Source organism: Panthera leo, chromosome C1 (assembly GCF_018350215.1).
Source record: "Panthera leo isolate Ple1 chromosome C1, P.leo_Ple1_pat1.1, whole genome shotgun sequence".
Lineage (NCBI taxonomy): Eukaryota > Metazoa > Chordata > Mammalia > Carnivora > Felidae > Panthera > Panthera leo.
Window position 1 is genome coordinate 158,524,733 of NC_056686.1, and position 27,225 is coordinate 158,551,957.

A 27,225-nucleotide genomic window follows, 5' to 3' on the forward strand; every position below is an offset into this window, starting at 1 on the left:
GTATTTATATAGTTCTTTGTTTCAGATTTAAATTTAAGCCAGCATATTCTTAATTTCTTGAGGTCTAAAGAGTGATTACCATTATGGCAAATAACATGGAAAGTTATTAACACCCTCTCCCAGTGCTAGAATAGGGGAGTCCAGGGCACCACCCACTTGGCAGAGGCTCCCTGGTAAAGACAAGGACAGCACCCTCACCCAGCAGGCAAGAGGGAAGGACACCCACTCTGGACCACACTGAGATGCCCCAGGCTGGGGTTTTGCTTTGCCTCTGCCCCAAAGGCATCTCCCTAAAGTGCTTCATAGTAATGCTGAGACTTGAGGGCACCATTCTAAAATATGAAGAGAAATGAATGCTTTCTGCATCTTAAAAACCCACCCTTACTAAACAAGCATAAGATATTGTTATTATGGGTAAAATAATAATTATTCTAAAGGGATAGCTAAGTCAGGAGAGTGCCCCAAAGACATTCAAAAATCACTGAATCCAAAACCAGACAGCAATGTCCTAATTTTCAGCATCTATTTCAGAAACAGGTTTAAAAAAAACAAAAAAAACAAAAAAAAACATTTGTTACTGTCGAATAGAAGTAAAGTTATTGAGTAACTGAAAAAGTGCTTCTGGTAGAGTCCAGGTTTTCTTTTTAAAATAGAATGTTTAGATTAAGTAAATATTAACCTCAAAAATGTCTCAAGTTTAGTAGGAGCTTCACTCTGTGGTTATGAGTGAAGGGAAATAATAAAAAACACTGTTGACATGAACACATAGTGCCTCGTATAAACATCATCAAAGCTTATCTCTTTTACAGGGCTCGTAGAGGCTATGTGTATGAACACAGGCAATCTACCCCATGCCTAATGACCGTGCTTCATTGTATAAGTAAAAAATTTAAATGGTTAGATTTAAAATTTCTCTCTCAAGACATTAGGATGGCTCAGTGGGTGGAGCATGGGACTTGATCTCCAGATTGTGAGTTTGAGCCCCACGTTGGGTATAAAGATTACTTTAAAAAAAAAATTCTCTCTCTCTCTCCACACACACGCACACACACACACACGATGAAATAGTCTTACCACACAGCATATAATTTTAGAGTTTCATTTTATGTATTTTATTTGTGTGAACTTAATGATTCGGGGACTGGTAATAACTTTTCCTTAAACTGAGTGGAATTTCATCAGTATGGTAATTGGCTATTCCCATATCCTCTTTGGCCAGAGAAGAGATAGTGAGAAGGAAATTCCTCATTGGATCAATGGTATGAGTTAAGATGTCATGAGGACTGGGCAAAAAATTGGCATAGTTTGAAACAAAATACATACACACACACACACACCACACACTATGCACTCCAAGATAATTAGATCCCTAGAACAGTTAGCTGCTGGGAAGAAATAGAAAAGCCTACACTGGTATACCCCTCCCAAGAGCCCCTCCTGCTGCCAAATCATTTATGATTTGAAAAAGAGCTTTCCAGGGAGATTATATATTGGTGAAGATATATGATTTGTGTTGTTGGTTGAATATTTTACTGGAAAAGATGCAAAGAGATCATTTAACCCTTAGTAGAGAGAGATTCATCGTTGCTTCCTTGCAACTCAGTAAATGTTTGAGCCACCTACTATATGCGGAGCAATGCATTAGAATAGTAGAAAACCAAGGTGCATTGTAATTTTATAGTAGTCGATTATATGATTTTCAAAATATTCAAATCAAAATTGCCAAAGTTGCAATTTAACATTCTGTGGGAAAGGAGAGATTAATTAGCAAAGGAAAAGCTAAGAAGGTTTGTCAGAGCAACTCTGTCCAATGGGATGTGGCTACTGAGTACTAAATTGTTGCCAGTAAGATCGAGGAACTGAAATTGCAATTTAATCAGCTAATTTGAGGGGTGCCTGGGTGGCTCAGCTGGCTGAACATCCAACTTCAGCTCAGCTCATGATCTCATGGTTTGAGGGTTCAAGCCCCACATTGAGCTCTGTGCTGACAGCTCAGGGCTGGGAGCCTGCTTCAGATTCTGGGTCTCCCTCTGTTCTTGCCCCTCCCCTGCTCGCTCGCTCTCTCTCTCTCTCTCTCTCAAAAATAAACATGAAAAAAATTGTTTTTAAATCAGTCAACTTGAAATATGAATAGCCCCATGTGGCTGTCAGCTCCCATATTGGAGCCAGCACAGTCTTAGAGGATGAGAGATTTAAGCTGGGCTTCACGGAAGGATAGGAAGGAATTTGATAGAGATAGAAAAAAAATGTTTCAAGTAAAAGCTTGTGAATGTTCATGGAGGTGGAAAGCTTCAGGCATGGCCAAGTGAAGATTTAATATCTAGTAAGACTGGAATGAAAGGTACATAGTGGGTTAAAGTGGAAGCTAACGTAGGAAGATTCAAAACTATGCTGCATCTTGAATGCAAGCCTGAAAAACATACAATTAATTCCATATTCAGTGGGGAGAGATTTAAGGCTTCTGAGCCCAGCAAAAATATAAGCTGCTCAGTGTTTTAGAAAAGTAATCATCAGATTGCATTACAGTGCAATATGGATTTGAAGGCTCTTTTGATTACCTATTGCTGTATAGCAAACCACCCTACATTTAGTGGAGTAAAACAACAATCATTTCACTGTGTTCATGGATATTCCGGTCAGGAATTTGGACAGATCACAGAGACGATGGCTCATCTCTGCTCCGTGATGTCTGGCACCTCAGCTAGGGTAACTCAAATAGGTAAGGGATCACCTGCAGGCTTCTCTACTCACATGTTGGCTTCTGGGCTAGGATGAATAGAAAGTTGGCTTCAGCTAGGGCTGTTGACCAGAGGACCTATAGGACACCTCTTAGGTGGCTTGGGCTTCTCACAACTGTGTTCTAAGAGGGGTTATTTCAAGGTGGGGAGGGGTGCAACTGGAGAGTGAGCATTCCAAGAGAACCAAGTAGAAGCCACTTGGCTTTTACTGACCTAGCCTCAGAGGTGCATCCTGTTGACTATACGCAAGTCACTAAGGACAGCCAGATTGTAGGGCAAGAGATCTCGTTGGGGTCATCTCTGAAGAATACAGTCTGCCATGAAAATGCAGTCTATGGTCACAAGGGCCATGAAATGGGAGTTAAAGATAATGAAAGCTTCAACCAGGAAAATGGAAGTGGGAAAAGAAAAGAGAAGGAATAATTAGTGAATAGCATGGAAGCAGAATTAGCAGTGATGAAGCAGGGAGTAAGGAAGAGGGGAAGCCAGGTAAGTTTGGACTTGAACCGATTTAAAAATCACAAATCAGAAATCTTGGTAAGATGTGTTGGTTTGAAAAGTGGGAAGAGGGGTTGTTTCCTGGGGGTACATTTATTTTGGAGATCTGATGGGGCATTCTTGAGGAGACATCAAGGAGGTCAGTTAGTAATCCAGGACTGGAGCTCTAGAGAAAGGTCAAAGGTCAAAGTGAATGCTAGAGACAGATTTAGGCGTCATGAAAGAGGTTAGATGTTAAGAGGAGAACATATGGAGGGAATCCAATAAACACTGATTGAATGACACCACCCCACTGTAGCTGGGACCAGATTTAGTGTTTGTAGTGAGAAGAAAGAGCATATCAGTGCTTGGGCCATTCCCTAATGGAGGAGTAAGGGTCTGGGAAAGGAGACCAGCTTAAAGTGAAGCAACTTCATTGTCAGCAAATGTAGCAGTATCCGGATTGGCTCATTCAGTAGCCGTCCCCATCTCTTTCTAGGCTGGAAAGCTGTAAACTGTATTTCCCAGACTCTCTTGCAGCTAGGATTCCAGGGTATATGATTTAGACTGTGCCAATCAGATGCAGCACACCAAAGTTGGAAGACAGAAGCAATACGACTATGAGGCAGGGACTGTGCTCCTGCTGTCCTGACTAGCAACCACAATTGCAGTATATTGGTTGTTTCTGTGACAGCTGTAACAGGTCCTAACGTCATAGCCCTATATGCATAGTCGTCACGAGGCAAGGTACATGGTAGGGATAGCACAATTCTGAAGCTCGGAAGCTGCCACTGGTTCTTCCCAGTAGGCTGGCAGCTTTCTGATTCCACAGCCTCTTGATCCCAGCATGGGCCGTGGTTCCCTTATGAACCCAGGTCTGCAGTGTGGCTCTGGGAGTCATTCCTAAAAGCTCAGCTGAGACTCTGTTTCTTCAGCTCGCCAGTCAGTCTGGAAGATATTTGAATACTTTGCAGTGAGTCCCTTTCTGCTTAAACACATAGGTAGAATGGATTCTGGTCACTGTAACTGAGCCCTGACCGATACAGTAAGCAAGAGATCCTGGGTTAGGTGTTGGAATTTCTTGTTGCAGCCACCTAGGAGAACCTGAGAAAAATGACAAGTGAGACATATTCGGGGGAGCAGCCGTGAAAAGGTTAGAGAGAGAAAGTAGGGCAAACAGACAGGGAGGTCAGTGCTGGCACCCTGAAAGAAGCATCGAAGTCTGGATGCTTCTGCAGGGGATGGTAAAGGGCAAAAAGAACAGCTCCAACTTGATACTAAACTATGATCCTAGAACTCAGATAAAAAGGGCATTGTTTCTCAAGACCAAAAAATCCACAGGTGAGAGAGACTCTTGCCAGAACTAGAGGAAGCACAGGCCTTTTAAATGGAACTGAGGACACGCAGAGACCTGGCATTTGTGTTAGTCTGTCCTCAGCTGGACCCCTAAAGACATCGACTAATATTTACCTGTATCCTTAAAACCAGAGCCTTAAAACTTCCAAGGTAAACAGCTGATTCTGTGTGCCCCCTGGTGGCTTGGGGTGAAGGTAAGGGGCAGGGGAGATTAAAAGAGTATTCTAGAAGTGAAAGAAAGGGTCTTAGATCTGTACTGTAATCCTTGAGGTGAAAATCCACATTTCTCCTTGGGCAAAACAGATTAAAACACCTCATGTGAGATTGACATGCTTACCACAAAGGAAATAGCACTCTGTAATGTGGTCAATAAATTATCCCAGACTTCTTATTTAATAGTATCACTGCAGACCCACACAGCCATTTGTTTTTCCAATAACAGAGATTTGCACTCACTCAGGGAGGCACTCTAATGTGATGGTTAAAAGATTGCCTTCTGGAATAACATTGCCTGGATTCAACTCCAATAACAAGATGTAGGATCTGGGAAAAAGTTTTAACCCCTCTGTGCTACAATGTCCCCATATATAAAATCGGGTCAGTGAGAGATTTGGTGAGATTCCCTAGTGTTGTGATTGGCCACAGAATCATGGTCCTCCAGCCACATGGTCATATAAGCACACTATGAGTGACAGTGTCTGTGTGTTCACAGACGGGCCATAAGCCGTGGCTTCTCCCAAAGACTACTCCCAGCAAACCAGAGCAGACCTGTGATGCAAACCCATAAGGTCACCTTCTCCAGCCCAATTAACCAACCCCACCTCCCTCCACCCAGTAAGGCTGGGCTTGGAGGGTTGGAAGTGAAGGGTCCAGAGTTTATTTGCATTTCTTGATATGCACACAGGATCTATACGAGGCTTGCATCCAAAGTAATTTTCCTGCATATTAATGCATGTTTTTAGTTTATTGCGATATCCATTCTATTGCTACACCCACCACTTTCATCTTTTTTTAAAGGAATAAATGCCACCACAAATGGGTAACAGGTCACGGAGAACCTTCCTTACAGTACTCACGTTCCCTATCAGCGTAGAGAAATAATGTGTGCACCACTCGATTCTCTCACTGTGTTGTGTGATCTCAGAGAGCCACTTCACTTCTTTGGGCCTCACTGTCTTCATTAGCTCTTAATATCCTTCCTCAAAGCTGTGAGCCAACTGCATCTCCCCTCTGATGGCTCTTTCCCTGTGCCGGATTCCAAACTGCCCAAGGGCAGGCCTGGTCTCCCTGCTCTCAGGAGTCCTCCACCCTGCCTGTGCTCACCTGAGCGTATGTCCTCTGTACTCCGTAAAGACTCAATTCCTTGTACCTAGAAAGAAAGATGGAAGACAAAGCCACAAAATGGTATCTTGGGCGTCAGCAGGCTCCTGCCATGACCTTCAGTCCTTGGACTTCTTTGTGCCTTTATCTCTTCTGACACCACGTGGCTCCCGTGACAAATCAAAGCGTAGGGTTGTAATAGGAATATTAATGGATAAAATAAATAGGAAACTATATGCTTAATAAAGAAAGTTTGGCACTATCTTTTCCTAAGATGTGCTTTTTTTTTCATTTTTAAAAAATGTTCGTTTACTTTTTGAGAGAGAGACAGAGGGCGAGCAGGAGAGGGGCAGAGAGAGAGGAAGACACAGAATCCAAAGCAGGCTCCGGGCTCTGAGCTGTCAGCACAGAGCCTAGGAACCTCAAGATCATGATGGGAGCCCAAGTCAGACGCTTAACCGACTGAGCCACCCAGGCCCCCCCTAAGTTGTGCCTTTTGTAAGGGGGCCTTGTCTGTGCCTGAAGATCGCTCAGAGCAGTGTTGTTGGCAGCAATTTTATATGCCCCAAAAGGCATGTTTATTTGGGGACCTCCCTCCCATGGAAAGTACCCCAACTCCTCCCTCTGCCCCTCCTGACAGCCCCACATTAGCACTACCCTTCTTTTTACAAGTCAAGACAGTAAGGAGAAGGGCCCCATTCTTGTTTGAGGAATCCAGATGATAGCAGAGTAAACGAGAAGACAAGACTTAAGTGTGTGAGGCCTGAATTTGGTCAAGTAAAACATGTAAGACAAGGTTTGGCACAAGTAGGTGTAAGCATCCCGATTTGCAACCAGTTTCCAACAATACTTTTAACATGGGACGTCCCCCCTTCCTTTCACTCTTAGCAATGACTTCACCTTGTACTTTCAGATAAATAAATACAAAGCTTCTCCCATGAGTTGTGTTTGGCATCGGCCCAGTGGCAAGTTCTTCCCTACAGTTACACTTGCTTGCTTTTCTCTGTATGGGAAGGAGAGGTTCCTCTCCTCATTAGAGAGAGTCCCCACACCCCTGTCGCAAACCCCTGGGATCTAGGCTCCCCACCTGCAACAGCCCCTCTTTCTAACCTTTCCTTTTACCACATCCTAAAACACAAACACACTTTTGCCCAGACCCTGCTGAATGTTTTAGCTGCTTCTTAAACCCATAATCTGCTTCCTGTCCCTACCTCAGTTCTAAAAGTGGATCCTCGAAGCTTCCTCCTGAAACTAACAGACTCTCTGTTTCTTACTACCCTTTCCTCTATGCCTTCACCCCACTCTTGGCCTTGGACATATGGATGGGCTTCCTCATTCTCCCACCTCTACAGTTTTTTTTAAGTTTACTTATTTATTTTGAGAGAGAGAGAGAGTACATGTAGGGGAGGGGCAGAGAGAAAGGAGGAGAGAGAGAGTGAGAGAGAGAGAGAGAGAGAGAGAGAGAGAATCCCAAGCAGGCTCCCTGCTGTCAGCATGAAGCCCAATGTGGGGCTCAAACTCAGGAACCATGAGATCATGACCTGAGTCGAACTCAGCTGCTTACCGATTAAGCCACCAGGTATCCCCCATCTCTACTTTTTTGGTTCCTCTTGCCTCTCTTTTCCTTTGGCTACTTTGATGGCTCTTCTCCTTTTGTCCATCCTCTAATGGTGGTTACCCCTAAATTCTATTGTAGCTTTTCTCTACCTGCTTCATCTCCACTCACTCCAATAAGCTCATTAACTCAGTCATCACTACTCACCAAGACTTCCCAAGTCCTTATCTCTAGCCCCACCACTCCTGCACTGCCCACTCCCCACATTTGCAGCTTTCTGTAAGTATTTCTCTGTGAATATCCAGCCAAAATCTTAGACTCAACAGCCCCAAACTGAATTTGGTGCTTCTACTCAACTCCAACCTGTCTTCCTCCTTATACTCCCACTTTTACAGTAATTCAATCATTTTTGCTACTTCTCAGGCTAAAACCTTGTAGTGTGATATTTCAAAGCATCTTAATTGAGATATAATCATGTATCATACAATTCATCAATTTAAAGTATATAATTCAATGGCTTTTAATCTAGTCACAGAGGTGTGCCACCATCACCACAATCAATTTTAGAATATATTACCCCCACCAAGGCACCTGGATGGCTCATTCAGTTGAGCATCCAACTCTTGATTCCGGCTCAGGTCATGATCTCCCAGTTCCTGAGTTCAAGCCCCAGTTCAGGCTCTGCGCTGACAGTGCAGAACCTCCTTGGAATTCTCTCTCTCCCTCAGCCTCTGCCTCTCTCTCTCTCTCTTAAAAATAAATTAAAAACTTTAAAAAGAAAGAAAGAAAGAAAGGAAGGAAGGAAGAAAGAAAAAAGAAAGAAAGAGAAAGAAGAAAGAAAGAAAGAAAGAAAGAAAGAAAGAAAGAAAGAAAAAGGAAGGAAGGAAGGAAGGAAGGAAGGAAGGAAGGAAGGAAGAAAAAGAAAGAAAGGGGCATCTGAGTGGCTCAGTCAGTTAAGCATCCAACTTCGGCTCAGGTCATGATCTTGCAGTTTGTGGGTTCAAGCCCGCATCAGGTTCTGTGCTAACAGCTCAGAGCCTGGAGCCTGCTTCGGATTCTGTGTGTGAGTGTCTCTCTCTCTCTCTGCCCCTCCCCCGCTCATTCTCTCTCTCTCTCTCTCTCTCTCTCTCTCTCTCTCAAAATAAACATTAAAAAAAAAAAAAAGAAAAAAGCAGTCAAAAGCAGTCATTCCTTATTCTCCACCAGACCCCCCTCCCCAACCCTCCCCTGGCAACCACTAATCTACTTTCTGTCTCTGGATTTGTCTATTCTAGACACTTCATATAAATGTAAACATACTATATGTGGTATTTTGTGACTGGTTTCTTTCACTTAGCATAATGTTTTCAAAGTTCATCCGTGTTGTAACATATATCAGTATTTCATTCATTTTTACAGCTGAATAGTATTCCATTGTAGAAACGTAACACATTTTGTTTGTCCATTCATCAGTTGGTAGACATTTGGATTGTTTCTACCTTGTAGCTATTATGAGTAGTGCTGCTATGACATTCATGGACAGGTTTTTGTGTGGACATAGGTTTTTAATTATCTTTGATATTTATTTAGGAATAGAATTATAACTCCATGTTAAAATTTTGAGAACTGCCTAATTGCTTTTCAAAGTGGCTGTATCAGTTTACATTCCTACCAGCAGTGTATGAGGGTTCCAGTTTGGCCGCATCCAACACTATCTTCTTCATGACAGCCATCCTAGTCAATGTAAATTGGTATCTCATCTGGTTTTTATTGGTATTTTAGTAATGGCTAATGATGTTGAGCATATTTTTGTGTGCTTATTTGCTTTTTGTATAGGGAAAAATGTCTATTCAAATCCTTCACCTATTTTAAAATTGCATTAGTTGTATTTTTATTGCTGAGTTGCAAGAGTTCTTTATACATTATGGATACAAATCTCTTATTTGATACATAATTTGCAAATACTTTCTCCCATTCTGTGGGTTGTCTCCATTTTCATGATGGTATTTTTGGAAGCGCAAAGGTCTAAATTTTGATGAAGGCCAACTTGTCTATTTTTTCTCTTGCCACAGTGCTTTTGGTGTATCTAAAAAACTGCTGCCTAACCCAATGTCAATGAAGACTTACTCCTATGTTTTCTTCTACAGGTTTTATAGTTTAACTCTTACATTTAGGTCTGTGATCCACTTAGAGTTAATTTTTTAATGTTTTTTATTTATTTTGAGAGAGAGAAAGAGAGAGAGCGGGAACAAGCAGGGGAGGGGCAGAGAGAGAATCCCAAGTAGGTTCCATGCCATCAACGCAGAGCCAGATGCTGGACTAGATCCCATGAGCCATGAGACCATGACCTGAGCCAAAATCAAGAGCCTGTCACTTGACTGACAGAGCCACCCAGGTGCCCTAGAGTTAATTTTTATGTATGCTGTAAGGAAAATGCCCAACATCAATCTTTTACACACGGATATCCAGTTGTCTACGCACCATTTGTCAAAAGAGAAATCTTTTTTATTTTTCCTTTTGTTTTTACCTCTTACTTCAAATCGTCATCAAGTTTTCCCCTTTTTCTCTTTAAAATGTCTGTCATCCTTTGACTACCAGTTTCCAATCCAGGCCTTCACCACCTCACACCTAGGTAACTGCATCTGCACCTACCCTTCCAAGCTCTCAGCAAGCCAACCCCCCTAGGAAGGAAATTTAAGAACTGGAATTGAGTTCATCTTCTCAGGAGCCTACCCTAAATTCGTATTACATACAGCATCAGGGCCCATCTCCTCTCCCTGATTTCTCTAATCTAGCCCTACCCTGTCTACACCAGCAAATCAAAGATGCAAAACTTCATCTTCCATGGTTATTCAGCTCCTCACTGAAAAGGGAGTTCTCTTTCCTTCCTGGCCTTTCCCCCCTCCACCATCTTCCTTTCTATGCACCCCATGAAAATTCCATGGGTCCTTAAAGGCTCCTCCAAACCCCAGCTCCTTCATAAACCTCCCTTAAGTACTCCAGCCCTCACGAATATTCTCCTCTGAGTCCCTACTGTATTTGTGTGCTCTGTGACACCAAACAATCACTATGCAATTGACATTGGTACACACCATTCCACTCTACCACCCAACACCAGTGAGCATTTATGGAACAGCTACTTAAGTTCACAGCACTGTGCAGGCATGATATATCATGCAAACGCAGTTTCCTCCTGCCATCAATTGGGAGACTCGAATTGGATGAGGTAAAGGACCCCTTCTAGAATTCCACTCCCTCATCCATTATATACTGATCCAATTTTGAAGTTTAAGCTTAAAGTTAACGCAAGGTTTCCAGTTGAGGAAACTTTCCCAAGCCAAGTCACTGTTTCCCAAAGATTCCCAGCATTATAATTTCTTGCTTCTGAACGCACTCTGCTGTATTAAGGATAGAGCCCCTGTTTCAGACACAAGCTTTGGAGCGTCTGTGATTTGGTCTACAGCTTAAACTGTGAGACTGCTCCAAATCCTAGAAATCAAAGTTAACTTAGAGAGTATCAGATTGCAACCCTTTCCCCACCACCATTAAAAAAAAAAAAAAAAAAAACTTTCAGATTGAAGAGGCAAAGTTTGATCCCTTCCACGTTGAGAGCTGAAAACAATAGCAGCTTTCTGCTGTAGCAAGACTTCAAAAGGCTGCCGAGTGACTGCTCTAAGAATACTTGGTTGTAGATGACTGAAGAAATGCACACAGCATCGTCCTGCGACTCAGTGCTCCATTAGTACAAGGGAAACTCTGACCCCTCCCCTCCCAGCACCTTTAATAAAGCAATGACGGGTACTGTATTAACTAGGTAGACAGGAACACTTGGAAGATTGAGGCTTTAGCGAGGGATGGCGAAAGGGAGGGGGGGATCTGGGCAGTTAAGCAACACCTTGCTGTATACAGCCAATGAATTAAGAATTTGTTGAAATGACCTAAATAATGCATCGATTTTTTAAAAATCAACTGGCGATGGGTGACTGATTGGGTTGATTCTAGAGGCGTGGGTCCCCAGTTGTTGCCAAAAAAAAAAGAAAAAAGAAAAAAAGAAAGAAAGAAAAAGAAATGCCCGAGGCGAGATACCAGTCTCGGGCGCGAAGTAGTGATCCAGAGATCTCAGCAAACGCTTTTCTCTGGAATGGATCCGGAGCGTGCTGAGTAGATCCGCGTATCGCGCGAGTGCCCCTGCGGGTTCACCTACCAGCCTCTTCTCGCTGGTGGCACCTGGTCGGCGCTCGCAGCCCGCCCGCGAAGAAACTGCGACGCAAACTTCCCGGCCTCGGAGCCCTGCAGCTAGGAGAGCCGCTCCACTGCGCCTGCCGCTGCGGGGAGGCTAGCATTCAACCTCCCCGCCCCCCGCCGCGGTAAAAGTTTGCTCCATATTCGCCTCTCCCCGCCCCTCCACCTCCGCCCTCCGGCTGGAGGACCACAGAGGAGTTCGTGGGTCCTCTGTGCACAAACACACCCACCAACAAAAGAAAGCCCATTAAATCTTCCCTCCTGTGAACTCGCGCCCCAGCGGATACCTCTTTGAACTGACCCCCGCCCCCGCAGCCCCCGCGCTGTCTGGGGCGCGCCCGGCCCTCCCGGGCTCACTCCTTCCCTCCCGGCTGCGCACTTTTGCAGCGCGCTTGGTCTTTGATGTTTCTTTACATTATGGCAGAGCAGCCACACGCTCTTCCCGGGCGCGGGGCTTTGTGTAACGGAACTGACATCTGGCCTTGATACCTGTATCTCTTGGTGATTGCAACAAATTTCTAAAATAAATATTGTACTTTGATCTCCGGGCATTGCATTTTTAATGGACGCTCCGAACATTACTTCATTAAGAGTAAGTTTTTCAGGAGTCCCCGACTGCAGAGGGAGGGAAGCTTAACAGCAGCTTGTAAAAGTCTTTCTCCAAACTTCAGCTCGTGCTTGGGAGGGCTGCAGTCGTGACGGGTTTTCACAAACGGAGGTAAGGCCTACAGCAAGGACCTCAACCAAGGCATGAGAGGGCCTACTGTGCACCCCACTGCCTTAAAGATTTTGCTTATATTACCTCTTTTAAGCCCACAAGCACTCCATAAAATGAGCACTATTATAACCCCCATTTACCAATTGGGAAACTGAGGCACGAAGAGGCTAAGTAACTTGCTTGCTAAGGTCACCAACTAGAAAGCGGCAACTAGAAAATCTGGGTTCAGGTTTTTCGGAGTCTGACCTCTTAACCAGCAAGCACTACTCTCTTTTGCCTCCTGGCCGCTGGTGGTGGTTAAAATGGCTAATGGGGGCATCTTGGAGGAAAAAGTTTTCTCCTGTAACAACCACGCAGATGTGAATAGGCTTTTCTTGCGTTTGTGTTAAAATAGTGAACATATTCGGCAAACAGACTGCTTTCCAGCCTGCTTGGCCCAGACCGGCTTGACTCTAGGAACAGAGGGGTTTGAAGAACTGAAAGGAGCCGGAGAAGAAACGCTCTAAGGGATGAGACTTGCTTGACAGTTCGGACGTGTGCAGGCGCGAGTGTGCGCCACCAAACTCCCTGGCTTCTGATTTGCATCCGAGAAAGGGCATCTTCGGGTCCCAGGCTTCACGGGGACTCACCCCGTGGATGAGGCGTGGAAAGGGGTACGATTGCCAGGCCATGGAGCAAAACACTAAGTCCCCTCCCCTTCCCAGCTCCCAGAGTACCTGGACCTCATCTTCGGGAGCTTTGGCCAAGTGAGCTGTATGGTGGTCACTGCTCATCCTTCCTGGGTTAGAACCTTGGCGGTGGGGGGGGGGGGGGGGGGGCGGGGGGCGTGCATACTCATAGTATTTGGTCCGCAGGTGGCCCACTCTTCTTCCGCATGATGTTTCTATTTCGAAGACAGGCCCTGGGCTTGGGGAAATGTATGTCTGGTGGGCGTAGCATCCCGACCCCTGATGGAAATGCAGAAGGCACCAGGATACAGCCCAGTCTCCGAATCAGAAGTCTGTTGGAGTTGGGCTAACCGCGGGCGCCGCACCACGAGTTGGACCACACGGTCAGTCCTCCCTTCAGTCCTGGCCACGCGCAGGAAGGCCGGACGCAATAAAACTCAAAGAGCCCCCGCACAGCCGGCGACCTCGGAGAGAGGAGCCCATGTCTGCGGGGAGGCCGGGCGTGGAGCGCGGTCCGCCAAGCCCAGGCGGCCTGCTCGGTTGCACCGCCACGTGAGCGGCGGCAGCCTGCGGGAGGCCTCAGCTGCCCTTCCGGCCCTAAATCCCCGCCAGTGCCGTGAGGACTCCGCGGTTTTCCGCCCGCCTCCTCCTCCTCCCGCGACCCCTTGCTCCCAGGTGCGGAGATCCCTGCGTCCACACCGACTTGGCAGGACGCGCCTGGAGCCCGGGCCGGACAGGGGCAGGTGGCCGACCGTCCTTCCGCGGCCGGGCATGCGGGCGGGCCAGCGAGGGTTCAGGGTGAGCTTTTCCCTAACCCGGGGCGCACGCCCCGCGCCTGAACTTTCTTCTCTTTACAAAGGTGACGGGAACAACAGTTTTTATCGACTTTTCCTTCCGGTTAAAGGGCCTCCCTCGTACTGTTTGTGGTTTGTTGGACAACAAAAGGTTTCCTCGACCGCGCCTTACTTTTTCCAAGTAGTTCCCCGGTAGGTGTGTGCGGCTTGCAAAGAGCGCTCACTCGCCGGACGGGGCTTGGAGGGAGAAATTGCCGGCACTGCGGGAGGCTTCGGTGGGGGCCAGTAGCGGTCAGCTGCTTGCCCGGCCCTTCGCGGTGGTCCAGGGCTGCCTGCCTGAAGAGAGAAGAGCGACGTACAGTTTTTTCCTCTGGTGTATATCATGGGTTGCTCTGGGTGTCCTGCCAAGCTCAGCTGTGGTGGTAAGCGCGCTCCGGGTGTTTTTCCCAGGCTCACTATTTGCAAAAGTTGTGGCCCAAGAAAACTTCCAGGTCGCCAGCAGGAATGTCACAAGAGAGCTACAGTGGCTTGTCAGGCGGGCGGCCCAGGAGCGTGCGCGCTACCCACCGCCGCCCTGGGCGGCCGCCTGGCTCCGCCCCGGGTCAGAACCCTGCCCGCGGCTCCACCGCAACGGGCGGGGGTAGAGGGCACGCGGCCGGCCCGGCGAGGTGCGTCCCACGCTCCGCCCCGGGAATTCCCTGGGGTCTTCGGTGTGCTCAGGCTGCTGGGTGTGCTGTTCCGGTGCGGGGTGTGTAAGTACTGGAGGAGGGGGGAATTACCCTCATCTCAGTCTCAAAGTCCCTCGCCCTGAAGCCAAAGGCAGATTTCTCTGGAGATAACAAAGACACTTTGTCACTTTGGGCGCTGCCTCGGTGCAAATCTTTAATTGCAAGGGAGTTGCGGGACGGGGGAGGAGGATCGAGTGTCTCAAGCAACCCAAGCGCGGGTCTCCAGGCGGCAAGGCCCCCTTTGATCAGGAAAATCCAATTATTTGTGTATATACATTTCCCACATAGTGATTACTTCATTAATTGTCCCGCCTTTATCTCCTCCCTTCCCATCCCCCCTAATAATCAGTTCTTTTATCCCGACCAACAAACACACCATAGGAGCTTTGTGGATTCAAAGGATTTGCTTTCGCTTCTGAAAGAGCCGCTATTCTTTGATGATTGGGTAGCGGCAAACTTCAAAGCCATAAATCTTCCCTCTGACTGGCTGGCGGCCCAGCAAAGTCCTTATCAAATTCTTGGAGGTGATCCTGAAGCGCTCAGACCGCGCGCGGGGCGAGCGAGCGGGGCGCGGCGAGAGGCGCAGGCGGGAGGGCCCCGGAGCACAGAGAGGGCGCCGGGGAGGGACGCTGGGCGGCCGTTCGTCCTCGCCTTCGGGTCTCCATGCCTCGGCAGCGCCCTGCTCCGCAGCCAACGGCCCGAAAGCTGTAGCTATGGCCGCCGTGGCCGTCCTCCGGAACGACTCGCTGCAGGCCTTCCTCCAGGTCAGGTCTGGGCTCGGAGGGAGACAGGGAAAGGTGGGAAGGGTCGCGTCCGGATCGATCGTGGTACTCTGTGCACCCTGAATCTCAAAGGGACCCTGTTCGGTGGATGCAGCTGGAGTCAGACCTAGTGGTGCCCACGTCAACTTCGCACCTAACCTTGGTGTCCAGAGTGTGGCCTTTGGGGGAGGGACGCGCGGATCCGAGGGTTGTTCGGGCTTGCGAGTCTGGCCAAGAACAGAGCCCGAGCTCACCCTGCTGGGGCCCTCCCGCTGAATTTCAGGCTGGGGCGGGCGTAGGAGGAGCTCGAGAGTAGCTTAAAAGGTGGGAGGGAGGGCGGATAGGCCGCTGGTCTGTGGGTGTTTCCACACCCTTTCTGACCGCGGAGGCCTGAGCGGCCCGTCGGATCCTTCTCCCCTCCCACCGTGTGCCTGCTTCCTCTGAGTCTGGATGGCGTCTCTTTGCACCAAGTAGTTTAACAGGAAGCGCTCGAGCGCTCCGCGTTCAGGTAGCGCAGGCTCCAAAAGTTAACGGTACTGGTGGGTGCGTGCGGGGGTGCGGTGGGTGGGGGGAGGGACAGCCGGTACGCGGGAGGGGCGGTGATATAATAGCTGGTGTGGGGGTGGCGGGCCGGCCTGAAGACCGCGCTTGGAGCGCTAACCTTTTGTCTCCTCTCCGCCCTCCCCGCCGCCGCCGCCCATGCAGGACCGCACCCCCAGCGCCTCCCCGGACCTGGGAAAGCACTCGCCCCTGGCGCTGCTAGCCGCCACCTGTAGCCGTATAGGCCAGCCGGGAGCCGCTGCGCCCCCGGACTTCCTGCAGGTGCCCTACGACCCCGCGCTGGGCTCGCCCTCCAGGCTCTTTCACCCGTGGACCGCCGACATGCCCGCGCACTCACCGGGCGCGCTGCCGCCCCCGCACCCCAGCCTGGGCCTGACACCGCAGAAGACGCACCTGCAGCCGTCCTTTGGGGCGGCCCACGAGCTGCCGCTCACACCCCCCGCCGACCCCTCGTACCCCTACGAGTTCTCACCCGTCAAGATGCTGCCCTCGAGCATGGCGGCGCTGCCCGCCAGCTGCGCGCCTGCCTATGTGCCCTACCCTACACAGGCGGCGCTGCCGCCCGGCTACTCCAACCTGCTGCCCCCGCCGCCCCCACCACCGCCACCCACGTGCCGCCAGCTGTCTCCCAACCCAGCCCCCGACGACCTCCCGTGGTGGAGTATCCCGCAGGCGGGCACCGGTCCGGGGACCTCCGGGGTTCCGGGGGGCGGCCTCTCCGGCGCCTGCGCCGGGGGCCCGCACGCACCTCGCTTCCCCGCCTCAGCGGCCGCCGCCGCCGCCGCCGCAGCCGCCGCCCTGCAGCGGGGCCTGGTGTTGGGCCCGTCGGACTTTGCGCAGTACCAGAGCCAGATCGCTGCGCTGCTGCAGACCAAGGCCCCCCTGGCGGCCACGGCCAGGAGGTGCCGCCGCTGCCGCTGCCCCAACTGCCAGGCGGCTGGCGGCGCCCCCGAGGCAGAGCCGGGCAAGAAGAAGCAGCACGTATGCCACGTGCCGGGCTGCGGCAAGGTGTACGGCAAGACGTCGCACCTCAAGGCGCACCTGCGCTGGCACACGGGCGAGCGGCCCTTCGTGTGCAACTGGCTCTTTTGCGGCAAGAGCTTCACGCGCTCGGATGAGCTGCAGCGGCACCTGCGGACTCACACCGGCGAGAAGCGCTTCGCCTGTCCAGAGTGCGGGAAGCGTTTCATGCGCAGCGACCACCTCGCCAAGCACGTCAAGACGCACCAGAATAAGAAGCTCAAAGTTGCCGAGGCCGGGGTCAAGCGGGAAGACCCGCGGGACCTGTGAGCCTACCGCGGGGCGACCCGAGGCCTCTCCCGCCTGGGACTCCCTTCCCAGCCCCTCTTTGGGGAGGTTCTGGAGCTCTGTGGGCAGCTGGCGGAGGGAAGACCCAACAGGCTCTTGCGTCTTCCTTCTGCCCTCCTCCCAAAGCAACGCCGGGCTCCCAGCTTCCCTGGCCCGGCCTTCGGACAGGGACCCTGTGCCCCGGAGGAACAGGGGAAGTAGGGTGAGGAGCACTGCGTCACGCCAGGGCGGTTTCAAGCTCTTAACCATTCCCACCGTCTAGGAGATCTACAGTTTTGGGGGACCACACTGGGCTGACCTTGTATATAGGAAACACTGTTGAGTTAAAGCAGAAGGACCTTGGGAGATTTGAAATTGTGCTTTTTTTTTTTTTTTTTTTTTTTTGCTAGGACCCGTCCGGGCTTTGTACAGGTTATTTAATAGCTTTGTTAAAGAATAATTATAATAATTATAACGTTAATAAAAATGTTACTTTTGTCCTCAGCTCCATGCAGAGCTACAGCATGAAATGTCTCTGTAAAGCAATCCGCAGTTGCAGCGTGAAAATAAATATGTTAACTCTGGGGTCACCTCGGGACCCGGCTGAGCCAGTCTCATTTGATCTTTTCTTCTTCGGGGAGGCTTTACAAAATGGTCAGATTTCACCGAGAAGACGGTTCCTGTAGACTGCATGTGGGGAGGTTTCTTTGCTTTAGAAGGGTCTGGGAAGGTGTGTTGGGTGCATGGATGGAGGAAGAAGGGCAGGGTCAGTTTTGCGGTAAAGAGGGATAGGGCAAGATTTTCCAGTCACACCTTGAGTTTCTCATACAGCCTTAGGACTTGACCAGAGACTGTCGGGCTTCTCTTAAAAGTTTGATACCTGCTGTACATACAATGGACCTTATGTTATCTGGCGAATTCGTGGCTTTCCATTTGGTGGTACTCTAGGGACAGAGGTCACATGGAGCTGTGCTCCCTCCTGGCAGTGGGTTATGCAGGTGTTTGGAGAGATGCTGGAGACTCAAGGATTTGTTCACAGATGAGATTCCGGAGAGTTACAGAGAAACTGGGGGCCCTTCTTCAGGTTGGTCTTTCCCCCAGGAAAGAAGCTGTCACCTCAATCCTCTTGTTTTGCTTCTTTTCTTCTTCATTGTGCTGTGAAAATCTGAAGAGTCTTGTTTCACAATAGACACTTAGAGATCTTCTGGCTGGGCCTGGAAGTTTTTACTTCCACTTTGTATCTTGGGATTTTGGTTTTTTTTATTCATTGAAGTTGACCAGGATTTGCTCAGGGAGGAACCAGGAATACTCGTAGGTAGGTTTCTCGCCTGTCTCTAAAAAAGTTTACAAGTGTTTTTTCAAGTGTCTTGACTCAGCTGACTCCTGGATGTTTGCATATATTTGAGTTTTTAAACCTGAAACTGACATCTTAATCTTAATAATTATCTTAATAATAAGATAATCTGATTTAGAATTATCAAAGAACAGAAAATGTTCTAAATTTTGTTAATATGTTAAGCTGGCCTCATTAATGCCAGATTTCAGTAGAACTGAATAGTCTTCATGGTAGCAGAAGTGTGTATAAATTGATAGGATTTCACAGTTTACAAACTTCTATTTGAAGTCAAACTGAAGGGTAAATTCTTAAAAGCTAGGAAGGTTGTGCTTGAGACTTACAGTATAAAGTAAAAAACAGACATCAACATAATAGAGATGAAATTACTTTCATATTCCTAAGAAATGACATTTTACTCTAATTTGAGACAAGGTAGTAAAAGAATATTCAAATCATCGTGGAGATAGGCCTTAGAACAAGTTGTTCTCATTAGAGATTTTGAAACTGTTTAATGATAGATTGGAACGGGAGTCTTCAGGCTTCTCTACCTGGGAAGGATAGTTTGCTTAGCTAAATTTTCAAGACTGACAGGTTTGCTAGCAATAGTAATAAGAAAGTTGCTACGCAGTTACAGTAATACACATCTAAGTGTGTGGTCTTAATCTAAACCCAGATTCTTGAGAATCATTTCTATGAAGAGTTACAGAAACTCACATCAGAGCCAGAAAAGATTTTTTTTTTGCAGATAGTAGGGAAAGAGAAATCCTGGTAGAGTGGAAAGACCAAGGGCTTTGGACTCAAAAGTTAAAGTGATTCGCTCATTCAAAAGAGAATGCCCTTGGTGAAAAAAGAAAAATGGCAAGTTTGAAATGAGCCTGCTGGCTATTACTGACGGCTATGATCCTTTAGTATCTAAACAGATGCAGTGTTGAAGGTAAAGTTTCCTTCTAAGTTTAACTTTATGATTGCCAAGAGAACTAGATAAAACATACGGAACGTATCTAAAAATACGATATATAAAAAATTTAAAAGCAGAGCAGTCATTTGATGACAAAATAACCTTCTTATGTTTTCACTTAGTTAAACCTACAAGCTTAAAAAGTATGGTAAAAGTACAGTTTTTAGGCTAACTTGGTACCAGGGAAAGACCGTTCTTTATCCTACCACTGAACATTTGTGTTCCAGTTACTTTAGAACAAAATGCTCATGCCATTGTCCAAGTGGAAGCAAGGAAGCCACAATGATGTGATGTTATTGTCCGAGTGTAGGAAACCGTTTCATGTCTATACTGAAAAATAAGCTAATAAATCAGAAATATAAGTTTGACTGCAAAAATGTATTCGATTGTATAAACTGTTAAAATGTGAACTGCTAACGCATGGTCTGTTTCATAAAACTGCAACCAGTACCACTTAGGACTTTAAAGACTATTTTAAAATAAATCAATATGCAGAAAGAATATGCATAAGTATGTACAATTAAGCAGTTTGCAGAAAATTTAATGAAATTTACAGTAAGAGAAGTTCAGTGCTCGCTTGGGCAGCACAGAAACAAATTACCATTAAACGTAAACTAAAAGTTATTTTTTATTTAGAGTTTTGCTAACATCAAAAAGGAAAGTTTAATCTACCAACCAAATTCAAGGCTTTATTAAAGACCCTAGGGCCCAATTCAATTAAGTTTTAAAAATTAATTGAAGAGAATATGTTAATGATGGTCTCATATACATTTTTGAAGCAATGGTTTTAGTAGCATGCAAACAACAGTATCATTTTAGAAAATTCTAAAATTAATGTGATATGATTATTTTGAATCTAACAATTGATGAATGAACCGTTTTGATCAAGAACTTAGAAACATGGAGAAATTGACTTATCAGTTATTTACGTAGCTCTGAAATGTGTGTTTCTAAACTTGTTAACAATACTCCACAGTTTTCTCAAGGGAAAATTGTGTAAATTTTACCTTCAGCTGACCGCTAATTTGTAATGAATGGAAGTAAATTATGTTAAAGAAAATACAACTGTATTATTTACTGTGTTAGTCTAGTTTCAGATAGAATTTAAATCTTAAAATCATGTTATGAATATTGTTTTAAATTATTTTGCTGTAAGTCAACCAAAAAAGACATAGCCATTTAAAAACTAATCTTGATGAGCATGCTTCTTGCAGAAACCTACTTGAAACAATGACATTTGTAGAAAAGGCAGTTTTTCACCCTACTTTGTACTCTGTTCTAATACTATAGGTTTTTCAGTAATCCGTTTAAAGCTGAACCTTTAGTGTTTCCCATTTATTTTGGTTTTGCTGTGAGAGTGTCACAGAATGTTACTATAGTGGTAGCTATGACTTCATATTCATGTAAACACCTAGTAAGCTGTTTAGGGCTCTAAAATTGCAAGCCACCCTTTACTTGCCTTAGCTCTTCACGGTAAATATTGACAAGTTGAGATACATTGATATCACACTGGGAAATGAACTGTGTTGCATAATGAGATTCAACCTTCAAGTTTTGTTTTTCTAGTAAGTGGGATTATGGTTTGCTAATATCCCAAATTGAGAGCTACTCAAAATAGGTAATATGAATGTTCTATCAGATATCACTACCTACCTCTGGTCTGCATGATAGAGAGGGACTTTAAAACAGTATGAAACCCAGGGCAGCTTTGAAATAAGGATATGTGCCAGCATAGTTTGATGCAACAGGAAAAAGTAAGGAAAAAATCTAGACAGAAAGATGTATTTTGGCAATGAAATCTTTACTTAGATTAATACAACAAAAGGACACGTTTCATCATTGGGCCACCATAATGGTAACCTGATCAATGTGGTATCCAATATACATAAACAGTACATCTTTCTCTGGTGACGTTCAGACTCAGCACATTTTTGCATAAAGATCTTTGTGTCAATCGCTCCTCCCCCACTTGTTTTTAAAGAATCTGCAATGTTTCAAATTAGTTTATGGACATTGTAAAACAACTTACATAGTGTTACTATAACGAATAAGTCATACTGTTCAACAAAGATGTAATCAGTTTATGGGCCATCACAACTTTTTTTGATAGTTTCAGTTTTACTATTTCAACTTGTTACCAGTTAGAGATTTGCATGTGATGATTGATATAGTATATACATTTTCATGCTGACATTTTGATGACTTCCCTTTTTAGACTTTATATACTTTTCCTTCCATGTCGTTAGTGATTATGCTGAAGCAGAATCCCCAATGCGGTATGTGACACTTAATTCGTAATTTAGTCCATGCACGTGAACTGCAGTTTCTGCACAGCACATAATAAACTAGATTAACTAATATATTTTGGTTGCCTACCTAATACCAAAATCCAATTCATGGGAAATAAATCAAGTTCCTAGTTTGATATATGGAAAATCCGCAGCTTTCACTTTTCAAAAGTTGTTTCAACCTTATGAAGATTCAGGCCACCTATTATGAGATGGTTGGGTTTTTTAACTCAAAACTATTCATCTAACTTTTTTCATTACTTGTCAAAATTCTAACATCAAAAATATACTAAAATCCTCCAAAGTCTAAGGCAGGAAGGAGATGTTACCTGGCTTTTTAATAAAAAACTCTTCAGTCATACGGGTGCTCTCTAATGATTTTGTGTTTAGCATAGTCTAAAACACAGATGGAAAACATCTGGCCCTCAGCTCAATTTCATCCAATTCACAAGGCAAATATCAAAGCTGAATCCCCATTTATACTTACGGTGGGGAAAATGTGTCCTAATTTGAAAAGTATTTGGTGGCAATTTCCTAAAGTCTGCATAAGGTACCAGGAAAGCTTATTTCTCTTATTTCTGTCTTTGCGAGTTTTATTCTTAAATTCTGTATTCTGTTTTCTTTTTCCATTCTGTATGCCTCTTGACTTGTGGATGTCACGTGTCTTCTATGTATCCATGGTCATCTCTAGCATGGAAACTCATTCAGTGTCACATGTCTCTCTTCCTTTGCTCAAAGTATTTATGCCCATTATTTGATTTTGCTCCCTAGAATGCAGAACTTGACAGGGTTCTAAACCATAGCTCTTTTAAATCTGTTGTAATTTTAATAGACATTTACGTTTCTTGGTCTAAAGTTTATATGTGAATGAATTAAATTTATAGTTCTATTTGTAGGCTCATGTTTTATTTATGTAGTACATGGCTGTTGTTTACTGTGGCTTTGTGAGCATCAGTGGGAAAACATATTTTCATCACAGTTGAAAGTAAAATTGTAAAGTATGATAGAGGATTATGGTTTGAAGCAGTCCCAGGTTGGATAGATTTTAATTAGTAAAAAGCATACAAGAGAAATAGATTACCTAAATCTGTAAACATAGCCCTTTATTTACTTGAGCTAAAGTTTTAATGAAGGGAGGTGTGAACTATGACCTGTAAGCATTTAGCTATTTATATTCCTTACTGAGGTTATTATATTTGATGGAGACTTCTTTTTCTCTCAAAGGCTTTATTCTTTTTTGATCCTTGATGAAGTCCATATCATTTCTTGCTAGTATCGCAATAACTGCCAAGGAAGTCATTGTGGTAACAGATTTTGTGCTGAGCCTGGGTTTGGAGGAGAAAGCTGCTAAATTGTTTGCTTCATCAGTCATGATTCAGGCATGTCGATGGCAAGTCTGTGTGCCCTGAGCAGCTAGTAGCTGGAAGTTGTGGGCTGTAGCTGCCCCTTAGCTTCTTCTGTAGCAGGGAGAGTTAGAAATAGGGAAAAGGGAAACAGCCATGGGAAATAACATGACCATGGGGGAATAACAGACATTTGGAATACCCTGTTTAGACAGGCCTTATTTCTAAAGGGGTTGAATAGGATTGCATAGAAGCTGAAGGTTGCTTTTTTTTTTTTTTTTTTTAAACCAAAGGTGAGTGTGAGTAGACTGTAAGGAAGATGTGAGCCTTGACTGAGGACGTGTACACTTGGATGATCTTTATGGTCTCTTCCAAAGCTGAAGATCTAAAATCTGTAAGTCAAAAAATTCAAATATATTTGATTATGGCTACTAAAAATGCAACAATCATATGAATATTTCTAGCAATGTGGCATCTGATTCGAGAAATCCAGTTCTTGGAGACATAGTTTATTCTTAAGTAGTTGAAGGTATTAAAGGGAAGCAAAGGTGACTGAGGGTAAATCAACCTCTATTTGAGTAATATCAGAAGTTAGTCCCATGACCTTGACATTGGCTTTTAAAGATAACAGTTCTGGGCCGGTCAGTCTTTGTAACTGCTGTATTAATATGCACGTTCCCAAGCCCTGTTTCTATGTACAGAAATCTCACAGTAAAATGACAGGATTCAAATATATAGGTAACTTATCAATGATTAAGTAGATGTAATTATTTAGATTTATATTAAGCTGAAAGAAACTGTTATTTCCCCAAACCGTCAAAGTCAGTTAAAATAATATGTACAGTTAAGAATATGCGAGCTGCATACTTAATTCAGTATTTATTATTTATGGATATTAGATGTAGAAAACTAGGTATGAAACAAATTCAAAACATGTATACATAACTAAATTCAATTCACCAAAGAATTATTTGATGTCTACAAGATATAAGGTACGATGAGGCTTCAAAGATGAACACAATCTTTCAAAGAGCTCAGAGTAGTAAAACAGATAAGACTTCTACACAAATGAGTGTAATACAAGGCCTATCTCATGCTAAAAGCGGCCAAGGTACGAAATTTCTAGTAAAACACAAAGGAAAAAGAAATTGCTTCAGGCAAAACAGTGATAAAATATTTGCTGCCATAAATGAGTATTATGCTTTCAAAAACAATGCCCAAGTTGCCTCTGGAGCATTCAGAATCCAATTCGGTTTTTGCATGGGAGCTGAGAGTTCAAGACAGCGTGGTCCCCAGACTGGCAGCATTAGCATCACTTGGGAACTTGTTCGAAATGCAAATCCTTGTGTCCAATTCCAAGTTACTAGATCAGAAACTCTGGGAATGCGGCCCAGCAATCTGCGTTTACTCCAGGTGATTCTGCCCCACACTAAAGTTTGAGAACCACTGGCTTAGGAAACTGCATATTTAATCATAAGATTAACCTATAGAAAGTAAACAAACTCTAGCTGAAAACACGTCTCACAAGCTACTCTGAAAAAGGGGAGAATGGAAAAACCACTTGGCTGAAACCTCTCACCCAAGTGAGAAACTCAGCTGAGAATCTTCTAGCTCCATGAAAATACAGCAGTGGGTCTTAAAGAGTGATTCTTACATGCACATTAAATAATTATGTTGACAATTTCCTTTTATGGTATTTAATACAAATAGACTTACTTTTTTTAAATAAATGGTATATTTTATATGTTAGTGGGATTTTTCTCAGAAAGTAGAACAGTGACTTTTAGCAACATCTGTTGTCTTAGAAAGGAATACTCAGCTACCTGAGCCGTTTGGGTTTTTAGTGTCATCAGATGACTCATAACTAATTATACCAGGGAACATATAAACTTCACCACTGCAACCAAAAAATACATATACACCCTATGCTGCAGAAATACAGTGATGACATTTCCAAAACACAAGCCCAGTTTGCTTTGAACTTCTCTTTTGTTAAAATCGCTTTTTAGAACTACCAACAGGGAATTGCAGAACCCTGGGGCTTCTCTGTGGAGCCCAAACTTAGGAGGTTATAGATATTTATCTAAACCTAGAGTCTTCACTTCCCCTGGTTATCACTGCAGTCCTCATTAGCCCACCCCTCTTTCTCCGTGAAGTCTTTCTTGCTCAAGGTACTTCTCAAGGCTATAACTCAAACCAGAATATTATTTTGTAAAATTTCTTTGAAAAACAGTTCATTTCTAACGTTCAAAATGTTAGAAAGCTGGGAATTGTCAGTACCAGGGAAGGTTGTAACATAAGTGAGAATATTCCATAATTGTTCCCAGTGAATGGGTGTCTCTCTGTGCCTAAGTCTAAGCGATGCAAGCATCGCTGATCTGAGATACTTTAGGAAGACCCTAGTGATGACAATAAGAAGCTAGCGTCATGCTGATTCTGACATATTCCCAAGGAGTTCCCCAGAACCCTGAATGGTCAAGGGAGCTGTCTATGACCAGGTATATCTACCCAGCCAGAATTTATAGAAATGGAATTGAACATGTTGAGTTGGAAGAGACTTTTAAAATCATCCAATCTGATCTTCTGATTTAACAGGAGAAAACTAAGGGTGTCCTTGATCAACAAAACAGTCACCATCCATGACATTAAATATTAAGAACACACAATAAAGATACAGCAGCTTAGAAAAAGCAAGGGACAGCTGAGGATCACAAAGAGTGGAAGAAGACTCAGGGAGGTAGCATCAAGAGAACCTTTGGCCCCAAGCAGGCAAAAGACTGGTTCTTAACTTTTTGTGTGCATGAAAATTACCTGGGATGCTGTAATTAAAAGCAAACTCCCAGGGCTACATTTCTAGACCTTCTGATTCATTAGGTCTAGGGGTGAGGCCCCGGAAGCTTCATATAACCATCACCCCAGGGACTCTAAGATAGGTGGTTAGAAGGCCACCATTAAAGAAGTACTTCCTGACCCAAAAAAAACCTCTAATGGGTGGGGAGAGTTCTGAGCATTTTGACAATGGCAAGCGATCAGGTAATAAATCCATACCTAATCTTACTTTTTAAAAAAGTCAATAGCTCATGTGCTTGGTCCTGAGACACATTTCAGAATCTTGAAGAGTGGAGGTGGCTTACAAGTTTTACCTTATTTACCCAGGTCTTTGCCAAAGGCTGTGGGAGTCAGGATCCTTTCCCTGTCATTAAATAAACAAATAAATAAATAATAAATAAATAAATAAATAAATAAATAAATAAAAGTAAACTCTACCCACAGTGTTGGGTTCAAACTCACAACCCTGAGATCAACAGTCACATGCTGTACTGACTGAGCCAGCCAGGTGCTCCTTTCCTTGTCACTAAATTGTCACATGGAGACACTAAATTGTCACATGGGTTTGCTAAATTCTCAGCTAACGTTAGTTTGATTCTGAACTGAAGTCAGGAAAATTGAAGTAAACAGGTATGTTCTAAATCTCTCATTCTGGGCTCATACCTTTTGGTGAAAATTCAGAATCAATGAGTTACTGAGTTTTATAATTGAAATGATTTCAAGAGTTCACCAACTAAAAGCTTATCATTGTACAGATGAGGCAACAAGGCTATCAAAGGAAGAGAAATGTCCCTAGCCATAGAGCCCACAGCTCAGAGCTCCCTGACATGCCTCATGTCTATATTCTCATTGGTCTCATGGCCTATAATGATTTACAACTAGGTTGTCTTGTATATAAGGTTAGAGAATTTTTCTACTACAATGTCTATAGACTAACCTCAGTTTCTTGGTACATGGGTCTTTCCAACATGGCCACTTACTTCATCAAAACATGTAACTGAGAAGGCAGTAGAGTTGCCAGCAAGATGAAAGTACATCTTTTATAATTTACTCATGGAAGTGACAGCCTGTCAACATTCTATTCACTTGAAGAATGTCACTCAAGAGTAGGGGATTAAACAAAGCTTTAAATACCAGGAGGCATGAATGATTGGCAGGGGGTGGGGGGACATTTTAGAGAATGTCTGTCATGACCTATGACAAAGCTTAACAAAAAGAATAATAATAATGAAGTCACATATATAGACATAAAGACTTGGACAAATTATTTCATCAGCATTTCCTTTC

At 44.7% G+C, this 27,225-nt stretch overlaps 1 protein-coding gene across 1 annotated transcript; it reads left to right on the forward strand.

Annotated features, from left to right (window-relative positions):
- Nucleotides 1–15,197: 15,197 nt before the first annotated feature.
- On the forward strand, nucleotides 15,198–17,562 carry SP5 (Sp5 transcription factor). Its single transcript, XM_042952587.1, has 2 exons — nucleotides 15,198–15,339; nucleotides 16,042–17,562. Exons 1-2 carry the CDS (start codon nucleotides 15,289–15,291, stop codon nucleotides 17,185–17,187), a joined length of 1,197 nt encoding a protein of 398 aa, XP_042808521.1. The 5' UTR covers nucleotides 15,198–15,288; the 3' UTR covers nucleotides 17,188–17,562.
- The last annotated feature ends 9,663 nt before the right edge of the window (nucleotides 17,563–27,225 follow it).